Source organism: Heptranchias perlo, chromosome 18 (assembly GCF_035084215.1).
Source record: "Heptranchias perlo isolate sHepPer1 chromosome 18, sHepPer1.hap1, whole genome shotgun sequence".
Classification (NCBI taxonomy): Eukaryota; Metazoa; Chordata; class Chondrichthyes; order Hexanchiformes; family Hexanchidae; genus Heptranchias; species Heptranchias perlo.
Window position 1 is genome coordinate 1,732,243 of NC_090342.1, and position 20,000 is coordinate 1,752,242.

Sequence of the window (20,000 nt, forward strand, 5' to 3'; positions counted from 1 at the left end):
CGGGGTACGGGGAGCAGTGGTCCAGGACAGTGGGTTGGGGCGAAGGCTGCAAGCTGGCCCGGCCTAAACAAAAAACCCAACAGGACAATGAGATTGATGGCCACATGGTTTCCACAGGCCAATCAGATCCCAGAAAAATGGGCTTCAGCGACAGGTAGATGGATTCCATTTGTTGCTCCACCATTGGCGGCCGTGCCTTCAGCTGCCTAGGCCCTAAGCTCTGGAATTCCCTCCATAAATCTCTCCGCCTCTCTCTCCTCCTTTAAGACGCTCCTTAAAACCTACCTCTTTGACCAAGCTTTTGGTCACCTGTCCTAATATCTCCTTATGTGGCTCGGTGTCAAATTTTGTTTGATTTCGCTCCTGTAAAGCATCTTGGGACATCTTACTACGTTAAAGGCGCTATATAAATGCAAGTTGTTGTTGATATTTTCTAACACACAACAACAACACAAGGAAAATTAGAGCAATAGGTAGATTAATTGCTGTGAAATGGGTACAGCAAATTATAAGCGATGAAATCTACAGTTGCTTTCCAGGAACTGAAATGGTCCATATTATAAATTTTTAATTTTTTTTTTAAGTCTGCATATTCCCAGACATTGCTCAGTCTCCACTTATACTCACAGTGCTTGTCCAGTTATTAATTTTGCCCATCTATCTCCCAGTAACCTGACCCCACTTTTTCCCCCTTTTCGTTCAGACTTGTGCACTAAAACCCTTACTTTTAGAACCATTAAGGGATACGGAGAAAAGGCAGGAGGAAACTAGAAATAAAACCATACAGCTGTTATGGTTAAATGGTGAGCAGGCTTGATGGTTTGTAACTGGAATCTGAATTCCTGTTGTCGTCTACCCTCCTTATCTTTGAAAGCAGCAGCTAACGCCCAGTGTCTGACACTGCCCTAGGAACCACAAATGATGTAGTCGATGATCACCTTCTCATTTGACTTATAAAGCAGCACAAACCAGACCAAAATAACAGGGTATCTGGAGGTCACCATAAATCTAGAGCAGAGGAGAAAGGGTTCTGCCCTGCCAGCCAGCCCAGAGGCCCCGAGGTGCCTCCACTATACTGTTAGCTTGTCTTTTTGCTGAAGCACAACTTTGCCTAGCTAAACATCCTCTAAGCCACTGGTGTGCAACAAGGAAACAAAAGAAAGTACAAAGAGTTGAAATAAGATAAAGGGGACTTTAGAATCGCATTGAATGAAGTTTGCATTTGTACAAGACTTGCATGTTCACAATCACTGGCAGACAATTTTTTTTAAAAAAATCTATAAATAACACAAATGGCTAAAAGTATCAAGTCAAGTATCCTAGCAACAGGTTAGGGGGCCTTTTTCGAGGCTGCTGCCTACACTTCTGTGACTAACCCACAGCAGTCAGAACCACCTGGTGTGTTTGTGATCAGCCAGATTAACCCTCATTGTCAGCGTTTCATTGAGAAGATAGGGCTTTTAAATGCAAGGAGGAAAATATACACACAACACTCAGCCATTTCAAGTACCGTATGTACATACAGGACTAGAAATTTGTATTTTGGTTTGGTGCTAAAAGTAGAAAGTGTCTTGTGCGCAGGTCAGGTCCTCTGTTAATTTCCCTTGTAGCACAACAGCGCAGCAGTGAATTCGTACAGCCTACTGTTCCACAGACGCTGTGATATTTAAGTAGCAGCTTGCCCTCCCAACCTCAGTCGACTTAAGAAAGAAAATCCAAGACAGCTCGGAATAAATACAAGGAGAAAAGATCTAAAATCAGGACTAGGAATCAGAAACAAAGGCAGGAGAGAAAATTGACATTTAAATATCACTGTGCTGGAACAGGAGAGAAAATATATTTTATCTCACAAGATCATAAGATAAATATGGGAGAGGCAGGCCAATGGGCCTATCTTAGCCCATCCTCACTGAAAGGCCCTACAGTGCCTTCATCATGGCATCCAACTGTTTTTGAAATGATTCCATGGTTTTCAGCTCCACCACTCTATCCAGAGTTCATTCCAAGAGTTAATCATTATCTGGGTGAAGAGCTTTCTGGCATCAGTCCTAAATTTTCCTTTTACTAGTTTGAATCTGTGTCCCCTTGGTCCTATGGTCACAGTTAAGCTTGAAGTAATGTTTTGAATGCACCTTTCCCATACTGTTTATTACATTATATACCTCTCGAAAAGAAGAAATTGAAAGGTGACCTTATGGAGGCTGAAAAGCCCAGGTGCCACCAGTCTCTCCTCATCCCTCAGTCCTCTGTTTCCATCCAGGACCTCAACGTATCTTTTATTTCTCAGTGACCGTAACTGGACAGTGCGGTCGGACTAGACCGCTATACGGTTTGAACATGGCTTCCTCTGACTTGCATCTTACTGTTTTGGCTATACGGTTACAATTCCATGTATCTTGTCAATTGTTGCTCTGTGCTGGTTAGACATAATGAGTGACCAGTCCACTGACATCTCTTCCAACTTCAACCGTAGCTACATCAGCATCATTATGGAGAATATATATTAAAAAACTGAACGACATATGTGCAATACTTCACATTTGTTCTACCGTTGCTCCACCTACTTACATATTTTGCCCAACTTATTCGGTAGTTCCCAAGATGTCTCTTCAGAATCGACTGCCCCTCCAAGTTTGGTCTCATATGCAAATTTGCATTGAGTTTCTGAATCCAGCAAATTAGAAACCATAGTTACAGTTTTCTAGAACAATATGTCGAGGAACCAACTAGGGAACAAGCTATTTTAGATCTAGTGTTATGTAATGAGACAGGGTTAATTAGTAACCTTATAGTTAAGGATCCTCTGGGGCAGAGTGATCATAATATGATAGAATTTCATATTGAGTTTGAGAGTGATGTAGCTAAGTCTGAAACAAGGGTCTTAAATTTAAACAAAGCCAATTATGTAGGTATGAGGGGTGAGTTGTCGAAGGTAGATTGGGAAGTTAGATTAAAAGATATGACAGTAGATAAGCAATGGCAAACATTTACAGAAATAATTCATAATTCTCAATGAATATACATTCCCTTGAGGAATAAAAACTCCACCGGAAAAGTGATCCAACCGCGGCTAACTAGAGAAGTTAAGGATAGTATTAGATTAGAAGAGGCTTACAATGTTGCCAAAAAGAATAGTAAGCCTGAGGATTGGGAGGGTTTTAGAAATCAGCAAAGGATGACCAAGAAATTGATAGAGGGAGAAAATTGAATACGAGAGTAAACTAGCAAGAAATACAAAAACAGACTGGAAGAGCTTCTACAAGTATGTAAAAAGGAAGAGATTAGCGAAAGTAAATGTGGGTCTCTTAGAAGCAGAGACAGGAGAAATTATAATGGGGAATAAGGAAATGCCAGGGACGTTAAATAACTATTTTATATCTGTCTTCACAGTAGAAGACACAATAAACATACCAGAAATAATGGGGAACCAGGGGTCTAATGGGGGTGAGGAACATAATGTAGATTCTAGAATGGTCCCCATAGATTGGAAGGCAGCAAATGTAACCCTGCTATTCAAGAAAGAAGGGAGAGAGAAAACATGGAATTATAGGCAAGTTAGTCTGACATTAAAAGTAGGGAAAATGCTGGAATCTATCATTAAGGACACTTAAAAACAGGGCACTTATAAAATCATAATATGATTAGGCAGAGTCAATGTGGTTTTATGAAAGGGAAATCGTGATTGACAAATCTATGAGAGCTTTTTCAGGGTGTAACTAGCAGGGTAGATAAGGGGGAAACCAGTGGATGTAGTATATTTGAATTTTCAAACGGCATTCGATAAGGTGCCACACAAACGGGTGTTACACAAGATTAGGGCTCATGGGATTAGGGGTAATATATTGGCATGGATTGAGGATTGGATAACGGACAGAAAACAGAGTAGGAAAAAACAGGTCATTTTCGGGCTGGCAGGCTGTAACTAGTGGGGTGCCGCAAGGATCGGTGTTTGGGCCTCAGCTGTTTACAATATATATCAATGACTTAGATGAGGGGACAGAGTGCAATGTATCCAAGTTTGCTGATGATACAAAGCTAGGTGGGAAAGTAAGCTGAATGAGGCTTCAAGAGTATATAGACAGGTTAAGTGAGAGGACAAGAATGTGGCAGATGGAGTATAATGTGGGGAAATGTGAAATTATCCACTTTGGTAGGAAGAATAGAAAAGCAGAATTTTTTTTTAAAAAGGTAAGAGACTAAAAAATGTTGGTAGTCAGAGAGATTTGGGTGTCCTCGTACATGAATGGCAGAAAGTCAACATGCAGGTACGACAAGCAATTAAGAAGGCAAATGGTTGTTAGCCTTTATTGCAAGGGGGCTGGAGTACAAGAGTAAGGAGGTCTTGCTGCAATGATATAGGGCTCTTAGTGAAACCTCACCTGGAGTACTGTGTACAGTTTTGGTCTCCTTACCTAAGGAAGGATATACTCGCCTTAGAGGGGGTGCAACAATGGTTCACTAGATTGATTCCTGGGATGAGAGGGTTGTCCTATGCAGATTGAATGAGTAGAATGGGCCTATATTCTCTGGAGTTTATAAGAATGAGAGGGGATCTCATTGAAACATATAAAATTCTTATAAGGCTTTGACAGGGTAAATGCTGAGAGATTGATACCCCTGGCTGGAGAGTCTAGAACTAGGGGGCATAGTCTCAAAATAAGGGGTCAGCCATTTAGGACAGAGATGAGGAAAAATTTCTTCACTCAGAAGTTTGTGAATCTTTGGAATTCTCTACTCTAGAGGGCTGTGGATGCTCAGTCATTGAGTATATTCAAGGCTGAGATAGATAGATAGATAGATTTTTGGACACTAAGGGAATCAAGGGATATGGAGATAGGGCGGGAAAGTGAAGTTGAGGTAGAAGATCAGCCACGATCTTATTGAATGGCAGAGCAGGCTCAAGGAGCCATATGGCCGACTCCTGCTCCTATTTCTTATGTTCTTTTTTAGGCATCCTACTCGCACCAAGTCCCGTCACCCATCTCCCCGGTGCTCGCTGACCTACATTGGCTCTCGGTGTGGCAATGCCTCGATTTTAAAATTCTAATCCTTAATTTCAAATCCTTCCGTGGTCTCGCCCCTCCCTATCTCTGTAACCTCCTCCAGCCCTACAACCGAGCAAGATCTCTGCGCTCCTCCAATTCTGGCCTCTTGCGCATCCCCGATTTTAATTGCTCCACCATTGGCGGCCGTGCCTTCAGCTGCCTAGGCCCTATGCGCTGGAATTCCCTCCCTAAACCTCTCTATCTCACTCTCCTCCTTTGAGACGCTCCTTAAAACCTACCTCTTTGACCAAGCTTTTTGTCACCTGTCCTAATATCTCCTTATGTGGCTCGGTAATGAATTTTGTTTGATAAATCGCTCCTGAGGCGCCTTGGGATGTTTTACTATGTTAAAGGCGCTATATAAATGTGAAGGGTTGTTGTTTGATTCCAAACAATGATCCACTCAGAACCTTCAAAACCCCGCCCCCCCCAACATATCTCCTCAAACAAGTAACCACCGCTTTCTACCCTTTGTCCAATTTCTTATCCATTCCCAAGTTTTATCCTGAATTCCCATTGTTTTGAGCTAAAACTAGTAGACTTCCATGAGAAACTTCGTTGGGATATCACTTCCTCAGAAACATCAAGGAGCTTGGTCAAGCATCATCTTCCCCTTCTGAATCCACGTGCCTAGTATTCGCTAGATAATCATCCAAGTAATCAATTCCATTATTTTGCACTGTTGGAGTAAGTCTGAAGGGACTGTGGTTGGCAGTGTTGGCTTTTTGAAATGGACACTATATTAGCCTGTTCCCAATCCACCAAGACCGTCACAGTGTTCATCAACACCCTCATCGTGACTGTCAGTGCCTCACAATTTTCCTCCCATAGTACTCTGTGATAAATACCCTGGAGATGTATTTGCCTAAGCTCTTAAGTTCCAGTTAGGATTTCTATTTTTATATCAAAAGGGAGAGGGCATGTAAAAACATAGGAAATAGGAGCAGGAGTAGGCCCCTCAAGCCTGCGCTGCCATTCAATAAGATCATGGCTGACCTTCGACCTCAACTCCACTTTCCTGCCTGATCCCCATATCCCTTGATTACCCTAGAGTCCAAAAATCTATCCATTTCAGCCATGAATATACTCAGCCCTTTGGGGTAGAGAATTCCAAAGATTCACAACCCTCTGAGTGAAGAAATTCCTCCTCATCTCAGTCTTAAATGGCTGACTATGCCCCCTAGTTCGAGACACTCCAGCCAGAAACAACCTCAGCCTCCACCTTGTCAAACCCCCTCAGAATATCACATGTTTAAATGAGATCACCTCTCATTCTTCTATACTCTGGAGAGTATAGGCCCATTTTACTCAACTTTTTTTAAAATTCATTCATGGGATGTGGGTGTCGCTAGCGAGGCCGGCATTTATTGCCCATCCCTAATTGCCCTTGAGAAGGTGGTGGTGAGCCGCCTTCTTGAACCGCTGCAGTCCGTGTGGTGAAGGTTCTCCCACAGTGCTGTTAGGAAGGGAGTTCCAGGATTTTGACCCAGCGACGATGAAGAAACACCAATTTATTTCCAAGTCGGGATGGTGTGTGACTTGGAGGGGAACGTGCAGTTGGTGTTGTTCCCATGCGCCTGCTGCTCTTGTCCTTCTAGGTGGTAGAGGTGGCGGGTTTGGGAGGTGCTGTCGAAGAAGCCTTGGCAAGTTGCTGCAGTGCATCCTGTGGATGGTACACACTGCAGCCACTGTGTGCCGGTGGTGAAGGGAGTGAATGTTTAGGGTGGTGGATGGGGTGCCAATCAAGTGGGCTGCTTTATCCTGGATGGTGTCGAGCTTCTTGAGTGTTGTTGGAGCTGCACTCATCCAGGCAAGTGGAGAGTATTCCATCACACTCCTGACTTGTGCCTTGTAGATGGTGGAAAGGCTTTGGGGAGTCAGGAGGTGAGTCACTTGCTGCAGAATACCTAGCCTCTGACCTGCTCTTGTAGCCACAGTATTTATATGGCTGGTCCAGTTAAGTTTCTGGTCAATGGTGACCCCCAGGATGTTGATGGTGGGGGATTCGGCGATGGTAATGCCGTTGAACGTCAAGGGGAGGTGGTTAGACTCTCTCTTGTTGGAGATGGTCATTGCCTGGCACGAATGTTACTTGCCACTTACGAGCCCAAGCCTGGATGTTGTCCAGATCTTGCTGCATGCAGGCTCGGACTGCTTCATTATTTGAAGATTTGCGAATGGAACTGAACACTGTGCAATCATCAGCGAACATCCCCATTTCTGACCTTATGATGGAGGGAAGGTCATTGATGAAGCAGCTGAAGATGGTTGGGCCTAGGACACTGCCCTGAGGAACTCCTGCAGCAATGTCCTGAGGCTGAGATGATTGACCTCCAACAACCACTACCATCTTCCTTTGTGCTAGGTATGACTCCAGCCACTGGAGAGTTTTCCCCTCGATTCCCATTGACTTCAATTTTACTAGGGCTCCTTGGTGCCACACTCTGACAAATGCTGCCTTGATGTCAAGGGCAGTCACTCTCACCTCACCTCTGGAATTCAGCTCTTTTGTCCATGTTTGGACCAAGGCTGTAATGAGGTCTGGAGCAGAGTGGTCCTGGCGGAACCCAAACTGAGCATCGGTGAGCAGGTTATTGGTGAGTAAGTGCCACTTGATAGCACTGTCGACGACACCTTCCATCACTTTGCTGATGATTGAGAGTAGACTGATGGGGCGGTAATTGGATTTGTCCTGCTTTTTGTCGACAGGGCATACCTGGGCAATTTTCCACATTGTCGGGTAGATGCCAGTGTTGTAGCTGTACTGGAACAGCTCGGCTAGAGGCGCAGCTAGTTCTGGAGCACAAGACTTCAGCACTACAGCCGAGATGTTGTCGGGGCCCATAGCCTTTGCTATATCCAGTGCACTCAGCTGTTTCTTGATATCACGTGGAGTGAATCGAATTGGCTGAAGACGGACTGCTGTGATGGTGGGGATATCAGGAGGAGGCCGAGATGGATCATCCACTTGGCACTTCTGGCCGAAGATGATAGCAAACGCTTCAGCCTTGTCTTTTCCACTCAAGTGCTGGACTCCGCCATCATTGAGGATGGGCATGTTTAGAGAGCCTCCTCCTCCCGTTAGTTGTTTAATTGTCCACCACCATTCACAACTGGATGTGGCAGGACTGCAGAGCTTTGATCTGATCCGTTGGTTGTGGAATCGCTTAGCACTGTCTATACCACGTTGCTTCCGTTATTTAGCATGCATGTAGTCCTGAGTTGTAGCTTCACCAGGTTGGCACCTCATTTTTAGGTACGCCTGGTGCTGCTCTTGGCATGCTCTTCTACACTCCTCATTGAACCAGGGTTGATCCCCTGGCTTGTTGGTAATGGTAGAGTGAGGAATATGCCGGGCCATGAGGTTACAGATTGTGCTGGAATACAATTCTGCTGCTGCTGATGGCCCACAGTGCCTCATGGATGCCCAGTTTTGAGCTGCTAGATCTGTTCTGAATCTATCCCATTTAGCACGGTGGTAGTGCCACACAACACGTTGGATGGTGTCCTCATTGGAGGACCCTCTCATCCCAGGAATCAATCTAGCGAACCTTCATTGCACCACCTCTAAGGCAAGGAAATTCTTCCTTAGGTAAGGAGAGCAAAACTATGTACAGTACTCCAGGTGAGGTCTCACCAAAGCCCTGTATTGATGTAGTAAGACTTCCTTACTCTTGTATTCCAACCCTCTTGCAATAAAGGTCAACATTCCATTTGCCTTCCCAATTGCTTGCTGTACCTGCATGCTAACTTTCTGTGTTTCTTGTACGAGGAGCTCATGTCTTCCCTTGTGACTACTCGGAGGAAGTATTTCATTCAGAATATTAAGTATCGTGTGCTCATCCTTGGTTTCAGCTGAGTTTTAAAATTTTTTTTTATGGTTTTCACCACTTCTCCGACTCTTTTACCATAATAGTACTGAAAGAATTTCTTATTGATGTTTTGTATCTGTAGCTATGCTTTTCTCCAGTTCCGTCTTTGGACTTCTAACCACCCTTTTAAAATGTTTCCACATACTATATTCATCCCAGTAAACTCCCGTCAGCATTCTCCCTGCAAAACTTGTACAGTTTTTTCTTCCTACTTATTTTCTTCCAGTTGATTAGCTGATCCATTTCGGGTCGCACTCGTTCAATCTACATTTGATCGTCGTAGTATTTATCCTGCGTATTATGCCCTTAAAGGAATTCCACCTGTTCTTGACCGAAGACCCCCAATCAATTTGCTTAAACTGCTCCACTGGAGTTAGTTCCGGTGAAATTATATGTCTGGCTTCTGGCCCTTGGTGTTTCTGAATCCTGGATCATGTCAAACTTGATCATTGTGATTACTATCGCCCAGTTCACATGATGGTAAGAACTTTGGTGGGTAAAAGTGATGCATGGTTGATATGAGGATTGTGGATTTTCTCTTTGATTGGGGGAAGAGGAGGTTTTGAATAGAGCTGTCAATCAAACACATATCACACCGAATGTCCGCACGTTGCAACAAAAAATCAAGTTAAGCAGGGATATCATTCCTGTGAGTGAAGCTGGATTTTAACTCCTTATGTACTGTGGTAATTAAGAAGCCATTACCAAGCTAAATCATGGACATAAATGTTTTATTTTTGTCACAATCAAAATCAAATATTTATATCATAATCCAAGGTACCTTACCATAGTATTGTGATGCAGCAAATAAGCAATGAAAACTGAGCAGTTTACAGATTCATCCAATCCCACACAGTATTCGTTTTGATGTGCTCCCAATCATTATTTATACATATTTCATTTTTTGTTCTTATGTTTTTCTGCAGATCTTCAGGTTAAATGACAGCAGGAATTTATGGTAAGGTGACATCAGACCAGGTTATAATTGGATTAATTTACTGGAAGAGAAGGCGTTCATGTTTTGCATAACCCTCCTTTAAATACTTGCGTGGCATCTGCAGTTCAAAGAACACACATTTGGAATGTCCGTTAACTACAGTAGCTGCACTATGGACTAGGAGGTTGTACCATCATGGAATGACTAGGCAAATTACCAGTAAATCAAGAAAAAGCAACTTTAGGCCTAATGTAAATGCTAACACACAAGCAGAACAAAAAGCTTCTGTATGATCTAAAAAGCTTAATTTGCAAAGTCAGAATTAAATAACGCTGGACTCAAATTGCAAGCTTTTGCCTTTAAGATATTTACTGGCTCATTCAGACTTCATTAATCTTTCAACTACTATGAAGAGAGAATTTAAACATCAAAATAAAACAAGCCTGTTGCCATTTAGGATCTTCAACTACCGCTTTCTCATCCAAATGGGCTGTCAGCAATTTCTTACCTTCCATACAATCTGAAATCCGTATCTTTTGCTTTCTGTTTGGCAGAGTAATGCAGTCCATGTCCAACAATTAAACCTGATTGTGATACCTTACTTATTGGAACTTATGCAGAATTCCCACTACACCTTCACTCTACTGAATAACAGAAAATATCACAGGCTAAAACTAAAACATATTTACAATTAATTTACAGAAGGATATTCCGTCTATATACTGCACAGCACAAGTAAAATGTTACAATATATAGAATGTCCACTTAAAGAACAATTTGCTATCTCAGTTCCTTCTGACACCGCCTTCACCTGAGTCAGAAGGGAATGAGTTCAAGCCCCACTCCAGAGACTTGAGCCCATAATCTAGGCTATCATTGTCACTAGGCTGCATAACTGAGGGAGTGCTGCACTGTTGGATGTGCCGTTAAACCGAGGCCCTGTCTGCCCTCTCAGGTGGCGATAAAAGATCCCATGGTACTACTCGAAGAAGAGCAGGGGAGTTCTCCCCGGTGTCCTGGCCAATATTTATCCCTCAACCAACATCACTAAAAACAGATTATCTGGATATTTATCTCATTGCTGTTTGTGGGACCTTGCTGTGCGCAAATTGGCTGCTGTCTTTCCCTACAATGCAACAATGCCTGCACTTCAAAAAGTATTTCATTGGCTGTGAAGCGCTTTGGGATGTCCTGAGGTTGTGAAAGGCGCTAGTGCAAGTTTGTTCGTTCCTTCTCTTGTGATCAGTTTCTTGCCTCAGGTAGAATGTTTCACTTGAAGCCTGTGAGCCAACCACTCTCCGAGCTCGTCAGTTTGAAAAGTGTGCAGCCCAATTCACACCCATATCAAAGGGCTGGCGGCTGTAAGGCAAACATAGCATCTATTTACAGATATTTTGCCTCTCAGAAATTAAGTGAAATTAAGTCAAAATGATCTTCAATCTGGGTTACCCCACTTTTTAAACAGGACAAAGTTGCTGTCATGCAAACTTGTTCATTGTTATAAGTTACATTGTTATAAGTAAACCCGGCAACTACCTGCCAGTCAGTTTAACCGCGCTGGTGGGGAAGCTTTTAGAAACGATAATCCGGGACAAAATTAATAGTTACTTGGACGAGTGTGGATTAATTAAGGAAAGCCAGCACAGATGTTCAAGGCAAATCGTGTTTAACTAACTTGATTGAGTTTTTTGATGAGGTAACAGAGAGGGTCAATGAGGTGTATATGGACTTTCAAAAGGCGTTTGATAAAGTGCCACATAATTGGCTTGTCAGCAAAATTGAAGCCCATGGAATAAAAGGGACAGTGGCAGCATGGATACAAAATTGGCTAAGTGGCAGGAAACAGAGACTAGTGGTGAACAGTTGTTTTTCAGACTGGAGGAAGGTGTACAGTGGTGTTCCCCAGTGGTACTGGGACCACTGCTTTTTTTTGGTATATATTAATGACTTGGACTTGGGTGTACAGGGCACAATTTCAAAATTTGCAGATGTCTCCAAACTTGGACGTGTAGTGAACAGCGAGGAGGATAGTGATAGACTTCAAGAGGATATAGACAGGCTGGTGGAATGGGCGGACACGTGGCAGATGAAATTTAACATAGAGAAGTGGGAAGTGATACATTTTGACAGGAAGAGTGAGGAAAGGCAATATAAACTAAATAGTACAATTCTAAAGGGGGTGCAGGAACAGAGACCTGGGGTGGTATGTGCACAAATCTTTGAAGGTGGCAGGGCAGGTTGAGAAAGCAGTTAATGAAGCATACGGGATCCGAGGCTTTATAAATAGAGGTATGGAGTACAAAAGCAAGGAAGTTATGTTGAACCTTTATAAAACACTGGTTCGACCACAACTGGAGTATTGTGTCCACTTCTGGGCACTGCACTTTAGGGAGGATGTGAAGGCCTTAGAGAGGGTGCAGAAAAGATTTACTAGAATGGTTCCATGGATGAAGGACTTCAGTATATGTCGATAGACTGAAGAAGCTTGGGTTGTTCTCCTTAGAGCAGAGAAGGCTGAGAGGAGATTTGATAGAAGTGTTTAAAATCATGACGGGGTTAGATAAAGTAAATAAAGAGAAACTGTTCCCATTGGCGGAAGGATCGAGAACCAGATTTAAGGTGATTAGCAAAAGAACAAAAGGCGACATGAGGAAAAACTTTTTAATACAGCAAATGGTTAGGATCTGGAATGTGCTGCCTGAAAGGGTAGTGGAAACAGATTCAATCATGGCTTTCAAAAAGGAATTAGATAAATATTTGAAGAGAAAAAATTTGCAGGGCTACGGGGAAAGAGCGGGGGAATGAGACTCTTACAAAGAGCCGGCACAGGCTCGATGGGCCGAAGGGCCTCCTTCTGTGCTGTAACGATTCTATGCTCGCAATGGACACTAATATCATTCTAATTTGACAATTATGTATTGTAAGTGATTAATTTAGTTGGGAGTAGAGGTTTATGGTTCGTAATCAGATGAATGGGAGCAGTAACAGTATTCAGGATTGACTCTCCCTTCAATATTGTTCCCAATGACTACACCTGATCCCGAACCCACTCAGTCACATGTTTTGGGACATCCTGAGGACCTGAAAGGTGTTACGTCAACATAAATCTTTCTATGTTAGTATCCGTGATATTGAAAATGAATTACAGTAGCTTTAAGTGACTTCTGACATTTTATTACGTTAAAGGCACTTACAAGTTGGTTGTTATTGTAAAAGACAGCACAGTAAAAACTACCTCCAAACAGAATGGCCTGTGTTCCCGCTCTTCACCCTGCAGGGGACATCTTGATGCTTAAACTGAAAACCAAATGTGCTGTAATTTTGTAAAGGTGGTTTGATATTGCACTGTGCTCCTGGGTTCCTGCAGCTGGCTCCAAGACAAATGTAAAGCTGCTGGGACTCTAAAACCAGCAGTCTGGTAAATCTGGGGTCGCAGCAAGTTCCAGTGGTTTTACCGGCTACAAGGAGTCTGTGCTTCACAAACTCGGCGTCACCAGCAGGAGTCTCATGCAATATGAGCCCATCTACTTTCTCTGCTAAAATTAACTGCCATTTAAACTGCATTACAAAAATATATAAAAGTTATAAGGACAGAAGCTATCAAGTTTTAGTTAACTCTAAGTCCACAGATTTGTACAATAGGATTGGTATTCAAGATCTGAAAGCCAAAGCAGACCAATAGTTTATTTACCATTACGTGGCTTTGCATTTAAAGAAAATATTCCTGGGGCATCATGAAGTATCATAGAATCATAATAGGTACAGCGCAGGAGGAGGTCATTCGGCCCATCGTGCCTGTGCTGGCTCTTTGAAGGAACATTAACAACATAAGAACATAAGAAATAGGAGCAGGAGTAGGCCATGCGGCCCCTCGAGCCTGCTCCACCATTCAATCAGTTCATGGCTGATCTTCAACCTCAACTCCACTTTCCTGCCTGATCCCCATATCATCCAAAAATCTATCCATCTCAGCCTTGAATATATTCAACGACTTAGCATCCACAGCCCTCTGGGGTAGAGAATTCCAAAGATTCACAACCCTCTGAGTGAAGAAACTCCTCCTCATCTCAGTCTTAAATGGCTGACCCCTTATCCTGAGACTATGCTCCCTAGTTCTAGACTCTCCAGCCATGGGAAACAATCTCTCAGCATCTACCCTGTCAAGCCCCCTCAGAATCTTATATGCTTCAATGAGATTGTCTCTTATTCTTCTAAACTCCAGAGAGTATAGGCCCATTCTACTCAACCTCTCCTCATAAGACAACCCTCTCATCCCAGGAATTAATTTAGTGAACCTTTGTTGCACCGCCTCTAAGGTTAGCATATCCTTCCTTAGATGAGGAGACCAAAACTGTATACAGTACTCCAGGTGAGGTCTCAACAAAGCCCTGTACAATTGTAGCAAAACTTCCTTACTCTTGTACTCCAACCCCCTTGCAATAAAGGCCAACATGCCATTTGCATTCCTAATTCCTTGCAGTATCTGCATGCTAACTTTGTGTTTCTTGTACGAGGACACCCAAGTCTCTCTGAATATCAACATTTAATGGTTTCTCACCATTTAAAAAATATTCTGTTCTTCTATTCTTCCTACCAAAGTGAATAACCTCACATTTTCCCACATTATACTCCATCTGCCACCTTCTTGCCCACTCACTTAATCTGTCTATATCCCTTTGCAGCTCTTTGTGTGCTCCTCACAGTTTACTTTCCCACCTAGCTTTGTATCATCAGCAAACTTGGTACATTGCACTCAGTCCCTTCATCTAAGTCATTAACATAGATTGTAAATAGCTGAGGCCCAAGCACTGATCCTTGTTGCACCCCACTAGTTACAGCCTGCCAACCTGAGAATAACCCGCTATCCAGTTAGTCCCATCCCCCTGCTCTTTACCCATAGCTCTGCAAATTTTTTCCCTTCAAGTATTTATCCAATTCCCTTTTGAAAGTTATTATTGAATCTGCTTCCACCACCTTTTTAGGCAGTGTATTCCAGATTGTAACAACTCGCTGCGTAAAAAAATGTTTCCTCATGTCACCTCTGGCTCTGTTGCCGATCACCTTAAATCTGTGTCCTCTGGTTACCGACCCTCCTGCCACTGGAAACAGTCCCTCCTTATTTACTGTATCAAAACCCTTCATGATTTTGAACACCTCTATCAAATCTCCCCTTAACCTTCTCTGTTCTAAGCAGAACAATCCCAGCTTCTCCAGTCTCGCCACATAACTGAAGTCCCTCATCCCTGGCACCATTCTAGTAAATCTCTTCTGTACCCTCTCTCAGGCCTTGACATCCTTCGTAAAGTGTGGTGCCCAGAATTGGACACAATACTCCAGCTGAGGCCTGACCAGTGATTGCCAGTTTCTTACCTTTCTCTCTTCTTCCTCGTTTAGTTCAAATGTGAAAGTTCGACTGTTCTGTTAATTAAGACACACAGTAAATGATTGCAATATCAGGAAGATAGGAAAGTAATACTACTACAAAAGGCTCTATAACCCATCTGGCCAGTTCTAAAAACTTAATAATGCTCAGTTACTTAATAACTCCCTCAAATATCTCTCCAATTCTACCGAAAATTTTCCCACACTATCTGCCCTCCCCCACCTCCCCGAGATGTCCACTGCACGGTTTTATCTCCCTCTGTGTAAAATAGTCAAATCTAAATTGTTTATGCACCTGCTCTCATCTCAGATTCAGCCCATGCTCCATGAATAGATTAAAGGACAGGATTATTGATACTCTTCAAAGTAGAATACTACTAAATTGCTGCGTTCCTTTATTTGCTGCTTGTACTTAATTCAAAGTAGCAGCAAATGAGGAAACTAGCATGACATAATATTATAATAAAAAACATTGCTTTTGTACAATTATTATCTGTAGATTCATGTCAAAATTGCTGCTCACAGATAACTTTCCTTGGAAGTGAGTGAACAGAATGATCTACCAAAATTATAAACTTATTCCATAGTTATCACATTGGAGAGAGAAGTGGATGCATGATTGAGATGGAATAAACACTTTTACTGAAAAGCTGCACCATCCCCCTCCTCTCCGCTCACTCACTCATGTTTAACCCTGAGTTTTACTACGTTAAAAGTGCTATATAAATGCTAGTTGTTGTTGTGTTCTCAGCTTCCAACCCCATAGCCTTTCCATCACCAAAACTGCCTGCCTTCATCTCCACAACATCGCTTGCCTTCAGCCCACTACTGCTGAAAGCCTCATCCAAACTTTCATCATCTCCACATTCAACTTCTCAAATATTCTCCCCTCTGGCCTTCTAAAATCTACCCTGCACAAGAGACCACATCCGAGTTGCTGTTTTTGCACATTACTTGAGAGTTGACAAGGAAGTTATTACAATTATTAACTATTCAATGAATTCATCGTGTGACATATCCTGCCCCTACCATCCAATTCTAAAGCTTTGCAGTAAGTTTATACCGTTCGTTCCTTTCAAAAAGGAGTAAACTCTGAGTAACAAACTTTGACATGAATCTACATGCAACAATTCCCCATTTAGAAAATATTAATCTTTTTCAAACGCATTTATAGAAGCACAGCAAGTTATAATAGGGCAGTGAATGATAGAGATGATGTTCCAGGGTTGTTCCCGGGATTGGGGTTTTTGGGGGCAGTCCCGGGATTGGGGATGTTCCCGGGTTTGGGGTTTTGGGGGGATGTTCCCGGGTTTGGGGGGATGTTCCCGGGTTTGGGGTTTTGGGGGGATGTTCCCGGGTTTGGGGATATTCCCGGGATCCGGGGGGATGTCCCCGGGATCCAGTTTTGGGGGGTGTTCCCCGGTTTGGGGTTTTGGGGGGATGTTCCCCGGTTTGGGGTTTTGGGGGGATGTTCCCCGGTTTGGGGTTTTGGGGGGATGTTCCCCGGTTTGGGGTTTTGGGGGGATGTTCCCCGGTTTGGGGTTTTGGGGGGATGTTCCCGGTTTTGGGGTTTTGGGGGGATGTTCCCGGGTTTGGGGGGATGTTCCCGGTTTGGGGTCTGGGGGATGTTCCCGGTTTGGGGTTTTGGGGGATGTTCCCGGGTTTGGGGTTTTGGGGGATGTTACCGGGTTTGGGGTTTTGGGGGATGTTACCGGGTTTGGGGTCTGGGGGATGTTACCGGGTTTGGGGTTTTGGGGGATGTTCCCGGGTTTTGGGGGATGTTCCCGGTTTGGGGTTTTGGGGGATGTTCCCGGGTTTTGGGGGATGTTCCCGGTTTGGGGTTTTGGGGGATGTTCCCGGGTTTTGGGGGATGTTCCCGGTTTGGGGTTTTGGGGGATGTTCCCGGTTTGGGGGATGTTCCCGGTTTGGGGTTTTGGGGGATGTTCCCGGTTTGGGGTTTTGGGGGATGTTCCCGGGTTTGGGGGATGTTGCCGGTTTGGGGTTCGCCGATGTGGCGCCGGGGCGAGGCCGGTCTGACCGGCTCCAGTCCCAGTCCCTCTCCCTCTCCCTCTCCCTGGGGCCTGTGCTCCGAGGCCGGGCCGGGGCCTGCCGCTCACCTGCTGGTTGTATCCCTGCAGGACACGCTCTATCCGGGCCTTGGTCCCACTCTCCAGCGCCGCCAGAGCCGCAGCCGGGTCCGTATCCATTGCTGAGGCGGCTCGGGAGGCCCGACCACAGCCTGCGCCCTGGATTCGAGCCCGAACACCGAGCGCCGAACCTGCTGCAGGAGGCGCTCCGCCCGTCACCGCCCTCCGCGACCTTTCACCCCGCTCCCCCGCCCCGTTACCGCGGCAACAGGTGGGTGAGGGGGGCATGGGGGTAATGGGGGGGTTTGATTTGGGGGTTTGATTGTGGGGGGTAATGGTGGGGTTTGATTTGGGGGTAATGGGGGGGTTTGATTTGGGGGTAATGGGGGGGTTTGATTTGGGGGTAATGGGGGGTTGATTTGGGGGGTTGATTGTGGGGGGTAATGGTGGGGTTTGATTTGGGGGTAATGGGGGGGTTTGATTTGGGGGTAATGGGGGGGTTTGATTTGGGGGTAATGGGGGGTTGATTTGGGGGGTTGATTGTGGGGGGTAATGGGGGGGTTTGATTTGGGGGGTAGATCGTGTGGGGGTTTGATTGTGGGGGTGGTTAATAAGGGGGTTTAATTTGGGGAGGTTGATTGGGGGGTTAATGGGGTGTTTGATTGTGGCAGGTTAATGGGGGGGTTTGATTGGGGGGGGTTTCATAGAATCATAGAAAATTTACGGCACAGAAGGAGGCCATTCGGCCCATCGTGTCCGTGCTGGCTTAAAAAGAGCCACCCAGCCTAATCCCACTTTCCAGCACTTGGTCCGTAGCCCTGTAGGTTTCGGCACTTCAGGTGCACATCCAGGTATTTTTTAAATGAGTTGAGGGTTTCTGCCTCTACCACCCTCTCAGGCAGTGAGTTGCAGACCCCCACCACCCTCTGGGTGAAAAAATTTCTCCTCAGCTCCCCTCCAATCCTTCTACCAATCACTTTAAATCTATGCCCCCTGGTTATTGACCTCGCTGCTAAGGGAAATAGGTCCTTCCTATCGGCTTGATCTAGGCCCCTCATAATTTTATACACCTCAATTAAATCTCCCCTCAGCTTCCTCTGTTCCAAAGACAACAACTCCAGCCTATCCAATCAACCCTCATAGCTAAAATTCTCCAGTCCTGGCAACATCCTCGTAAATCTCCTCTGTACCCTCTCTAGTGCAATTGCAACCGCCCTGTAATGTGGTGACCAGAACTGTACACAGTACTCAAGCTGTGGCCTAACCAGTATTTTATACAGTTCCAGCATAACCTCCCTGCTTTTATATTCTAAGCCTCAGCTAATAAAGGAAAGTACTCCATATGCCTTCTTAACCACCTTATCTACCTGTCCTGCTACCTTCAGGGATCTGTGGACATGCACTCCCAGGTCCCTCTCTTCCTCTACACCTTTCAGTATCCTCCCATTTATTGTGTATTCCCTTGCCTTGTTTGCCCTCCCCAAATGCATTACCTCACACTTCTCCGGATTGAATTCCATTTGCCACTTTTCTGCCCTTCTGACCAGTCTATTGATATCTTCCTGCAGTCTACAGCTTTCCTCCTCACTATCAACCACACGGCCAATTTTTGTATCATCTGCAAACTTCTTAATCATGCCCCCTAGATTTAAGTCCAAATCATTAATATATATCACAAAAAACAAAGGACCCAGTACCGAGCCCTGCGGAACCCCACTGGAAACATCCTTCCAGTCACAAAAACACCCGTTAACCATTACCCTTTGCTTCCTGCCACTGAGCCAATTTTGGACCCAACTTGCCACTCTCCCTTGGATCCCATGGGCTTGTACTTTTTTGATCAGTCTGCCATGTGGGACCTTGTCAAAAGCCTTGCTAAAATCCATGTAGACTAAATCAAATGCATTACCCTCATCGACCCTCCTTGTTACCGCCTCAAAACATTCAATCAAGTTAGTCAGACACGACCTTCCCTTAACAAATCCGTGCTGGCTGTCCTTGATTACTCCGTGCCTTTCTAAGTGACGGTTTATCCTGTCCCTGAGAATTGATTCCAATAATTTGCCCGCCACCGAGGTTATGCTGACTGGCCTGTAATTACTTGGTCTCTCATCCCTCGCTACCTTTTTAAACAATGGTACAATGTTAGCAGTCCTCCAATCCTCCAGCAACATGCCTGTATCCAGGGAGGATTGGAAGATGATGCTCAGAGCCTCCGCTATTTCCTTCATTGCTTCTTTTATTACCTGGGATATATTTCATCCGCCCCTGGTGATTTATCTACTTTCAAAGATGCTAATCCCCTTAATACTTCCTCGGGGGTGGAGTTGATTGTGGGGTGGTTGTAGGGGTGGGAATGGTGGGTAGGGGTGGGATGGGTTGGTACTGTTGGGGTTGCAGTGGTGGGGTTGGGGGGGTTGGGAGGACCTCACCTTTGGGAGGCAGCCCTCAAAACCTCATGGGGGGAACAAGCTTCAGATCTGCAACAAGATCACAGGGTAACTAAGGTTGAGGGAGGCCATTCAGCCCATCTAAGGTCCCCCCCCCCACATTTGTTCTTAAATGACTCCAGGGTTCACCTCCACTGCTCTGTCCAGCAGTCACTTCCACACTCAATCGCTGTTTGTGTGAAAAAGAACTTCTTGAAGAAAATGCACAGCAGGTCCGTCAGCATCTG

At 44.6% G+C, this 20,000-nt stretch overlaps 1 protein-coding gene across 1 annotated transcript in view; it reads right to left on the reverse strand.

The window, feature by feature from the left end:
• ric8b (RIC8 guanine nucleotide exchange factor B) overlaps positions 1-17,562 on the reverse strand; it is a 56,593-nt gene extending 39,031 nt beyond the window's left edge. Inside the window, exons 1-2 of the mRNA XM_067999206.1 lie at positions 17,354-17,562; positions 15,225-15,272 (exon numbers count right to left, since the gene is read on the reverse strand). Of these exons, the coding sequence (XP_067855307.1) occupies positions 15,225-15,272; positions 17,354-17,443 (138 nt within the window). The 5' untranslated portion in view covers positions 17,444-17,562. The remainder of the gene's footprint in view (positions 1-15,224; positions 15,273-17,353) is intronic.
• Positions 17,563-20,000: the final 2,438 nt, after the last annotated feature.